This window comes from Acyrthosiphon pisum, chromosome A1 (assembly GCF_005508785.2).
Source record: "Acyrthosiphon pisum isolate AL4f chromosome A1, pea_aphid_22Mar2018_4r6ur, whole genome shotgun sequence".
NCBI classification, from domain to species: Eukaryota; Metazoa; Arthropoda; class Insecta; order Hemiptera; family Aphididae; genus Acyrthosiphon; species Acyrthosiphon pisum.
The window spans coordinates 162,501,392-162,505,444 of record NC_042494.1 but is presented as its reverse complement, the minus strand read 5'-3'; the positions used below and the strand labels follow the sequence as shown (position 1 = coordinate 162,505,444).

Genomic DNA, 4,053 nt, shown 5'->3' with positions numbered 1-4,053 from the left:
CCCTCAATATATAAAATCTATACCTTATACAAAATATAGAACAAGACGTGATAACAATATTATAAAACTTGTTATTATTTAGGACGCCGGTCCGTTATGACCGTGCTGTCTCATCGTGTCTACTAACACCACGGTCGACGTTCTGGCGGTTGACATACAGTGCGTTCAACGATTAGGATACAAAAGAATATTTCGAACGCATGACCTCAAATTTCAATTAGGTTTTTTTTACTGCATAAAGGATTTAATAATACATCTATTTTTCTGTGTATGCGCACTATAACAATTTTTTTTTGAATCTTAACACCTAATTTTAGATTCTGAGTGGAGCGATGAATGTATTGATTTTACAATGATGTGTGTTTTTTATTTCAGATTCTGAGTGTATTGATATACTCGATATTCTTTTATATTGATTATTTTTTATTTAATTGGACAATAGGGTATGTCTATAAATCCGTTTATAGTTCTAATTCTAACACCTATAGTCGCGCAAGTTTCATTTCTTATTTTTAATACTTGCATTTCAGTTTAAACTAGTTTAGAGTGGGTAGATGAACATATTGATATGTATATTCAATATATTGTGATACAATAATGGGTGTTTTCTTTTAGTTTTTTTATTTTGTTTTATTTTTTGTGCCTGTGTACACAATAAATATTCGAAATAATGCTTTGAGTTTCAACTTCAGATGGAAAAATCGTCGGAAAAACAAAAAAAAATGGGATTTTTACGCAAAATCTTTTTTCGACAAAATTCTCTGTGTAACTCTAAAACAAATTACTATAGAATAGTCGTATTCGCTGAATGTTTATAATAGCATTTGCTAGACACCATACAATTTTTAAAGGAGTTTAGTATCTTTTGAGCTGTGTAAGGACGTTATCAGGTTCAAATTTTTTTGGTTTTTTTTTTCTATAGATGTCAATAAAATTGTATTCTTTAGGTAAAAAGCTTGAAAATGTAATACAAGGCTTCTCAGATGTTGTTACAATTATAGTTAAAAAATATTAAAAAAACATATGCACTATTTATTTTTATAACCATTTAAATTTTGATTTTTGACAACATATTTTGGCAAATTTAACAAAGGGTTCCACGCGGAAGAAGGTTATCCTATAACCAAAAAATCTCAAAAATATAAAAACACGGTTTATTTTTATGTAGTTTTTATGCTCTAATTTTGAAAAAATTATATATTAAATAACAAAGATTTTAGTTATTTTGTTGTAATTTTTTTTAATATTAATTCAACTTAGTGACTACTATATTAATAATAACTATTAACAATATAAATATAATAAACTATATCCACACTGACAAACTAGCTCCACTCAGAATCATTTTTCGTATACAATTGTATAAAATCATTGAATTAAAATTTAATACCATCAATTATACGGTGATCCACTTGTAACCTACTGCACGAGGGAGCGGCATCCACTTAACCATCTCTCTTTAATTTAAACATTTAATCTTGATGTTAATAATATTCTAGTTTTAATTAGTCAAAATCAGTTTTGATGAACGGGGATCGTAAAGTATTATCCAGTTAAAACTGGCTATTACAGATTTCGGGTTTTGACTGTAACATATAATATCGTTTAGTACCGTTGTACCAATTCCCCGCCGTAAAATCATATTAAATAATTATTATTTAGAGAGAGCTGTTTGTTAATCGATCTGGACGTGGCTATAATTAATGACGTATATGAGGTAGCCCAATTCATGACTCACGAACTGGCTCATCCTTGGTTTGGTGATTCCGTTACCATGAAATGGTGGACCGGCCTTTGGTTGAATGAAGGATTTGCTGAGTATGCAGGTCTCCGCGGAGTGGATTTCGTAAGTTTCATAACCGTCAGACGGTTATTAATATCTAATTTAGTATGGAAAAACGTAATCATATTATTGTTTTATTTTTTTTTTCACACTATATAGCTGTTCCCCGACTCAAAATATTTCCAAGTCAAAAACGTTAAAAACTTTTTACGTGTTTTGGACTCCGATTCACTTCAATCGGCACACCCGTTGTCGGTAGCTATAGGAAGCCCCGATGAAATAGCAACAATTCAGGGGGACCGGATAGTGTACGCAAAGGGACCAATTTTATTGCATATGATGAACACGTTCCTTGGCGAGAATACGTTCAAACAAGGCATTAGAAACTACATACACAAACACAAATTTTCCAATGCCGAACCTGATGATTTGTGGAGCTCATTGACGGAGGAAGCACACCTACAAGGAACTTTGGACAAAAATCTAACCGTGAAACAAATAATGGACACATGGACGTTGCAAACCGGTTATCCCGTATTGAATGTCGTCCGGGATTATTCTGCGGGCACGGTTACATTGTCCCAGGTAAACTCACGAGCAAAAATAATTGGATTTCTTATTAAATATGTTGATGAGATTTAATGTTTTTAAAAATATATTTTAATATAATACTATACGTACTTAATGCTGCAGGAAAGGTATCTAACGATCAAATCAAACGGTACGGACAATAAAACCTGTTGGTGGATACCAATCGCTATGACAGCTTCTGGGGACTTTAACCCAGACAAATGCGACATTCTGGTTTAATGGCGAAAATAACAACCTCACCACACCATTGGCCAAAGACAACGAGTGGGTCATCTATAACATGCAGATGACCGGTAGGTCTTATATTATTATAGGGCTATTATTGATTCGAATCGTTTAATCGTTTGTTAAATTATAATATAATAGTAATACTATATTCATTATATGTTTTTGTAGTTTTATTCAGAGTGTTTTACGATACACGAAACTGGATGGGTATCATTTGTACGCTGAACGATCCATCCAAATACGAAACTATACCCACGTTAAACCGAGTACAGCTGATCTTGGATTCGCTTAGCTTTTCACAAGTCGGTCAATTGGACTACGAAATCACGTTCCAACTTTTGAAATATCTAAAACACGAAGAAGAGTATTTACCGTGGTTTGCTGCTCTCAGCGGTTGGAAAAAGATTGATGATTTACTGAAGAGGACTCCAAAACATGAAGTATTCCAAGTTAGTTTAAAAGGCATTTATTATTGTATTATTAATTACAAATGTCTAGGACTTCTAACGATGAGCTATTAATTTATCCACGAATAACACAGTTATAACTTATAGTAAACGTACAAAAAATATCGTTGAAGACATACAGGGTGTCCCGTGAGGATTTACCATTGCGATATCTCCTGAAATAATTCTCTGAAATTATATCTCAATTCTAGTTTTTTAATAAGACTCACGGGGACAAGAACTACAAACATTTGATGTTTTAACTTAATTTAATGTTTTGGTAAAAAAGTTAAAAAAAATATATATTTTTATTGAATTGTTAAAAAAAAAAAATTGAAGCCATTTTGTAGAGTTAATTTTTCTGAAAAAATGACGTTTCAACATTTTAATTTCATTAATCTCCTGATTTTTAATATTTTTTTATTACACCTTGGGTATGATTATATATTTTTATCTATAAAAGTCATAGAGATAATCATATGATCGATATAGGTATACTTTTTTGGCCTCAATTTATTCATATAGGTAATTAATTGTATTCATTACCGGTAAGACGTTATGTTCTATCCATGTTTTTATTATCTATGTTGTGGTTAAAATGTGGTGGCCATATTTCTAGTTAGCAATCAATAGTGACTGGTGACCAGAATATTACAATAATTTTTAAAAATTACAATATTATATGTATAAAAAAACCACGGACATTTCTCCAGCCCTTCTCCCCTAATATCGAAAATTTTCATCAAAACGTTTTTTTTAAGTCATTTGTAAAGAAAACATAAAAAAGTTATGGCCGTTTCAGGGTGGGGGAGCTGGAAAAATGGCTAAAATCTGTACAATTTGGAAAACCCAATCTTTCTTTAGCTCAATAGTTTGTGAGTCATTTGTAAAGGTGTGTAAAAACAAAATATTAAAAGTGGCATTCGGGGACTGCCGCGATAAAGCTATTGCATATTAAATAAATAAAAAGTTGATATGATTTTAAATTTTTTTATTATTCTATTT

General features: G+C 31.3%; 2 protein-coding genes across 3 annotated transcripts in view; one reads left to right on the top strand and one right to left on the bottom strand.

Moving 5' to 3' along the window:
• LOC100161354 (aminopeptidase N) overlaps nt 1–4,053 on the bottom strand; it is a 150,543-nt gene that overhangs the window by 17,210 nt on the left and 129,280 nt on the right. The gene's annotated exons all lie outside the window — the stretch shown is intronic.
• Nucleotides 2,536–4,053, top strand: part of LOC100161264 (aminopeptidase N) — a 36,206-nt gene continuing 34,688 nt past the window's right edge. For both annotated transcript variants that reach the window (XM_029488740.1, XM_029488739.1), the window contains exons 1-2: nt 2,536–2,667; nt 2,771–3,051. In XM_029488740.1, the coding sequence (XP_029344600.1) occupies nt 2,655–2,667; nt 2,771–3,051 (294 nt within the window). In that variant the 5' untranslated portion in view covers nt 2,536–2,654. The remainder of the gene's footprint in view (nt 2,668–2,770; nt 3,052–4,053) is intronic.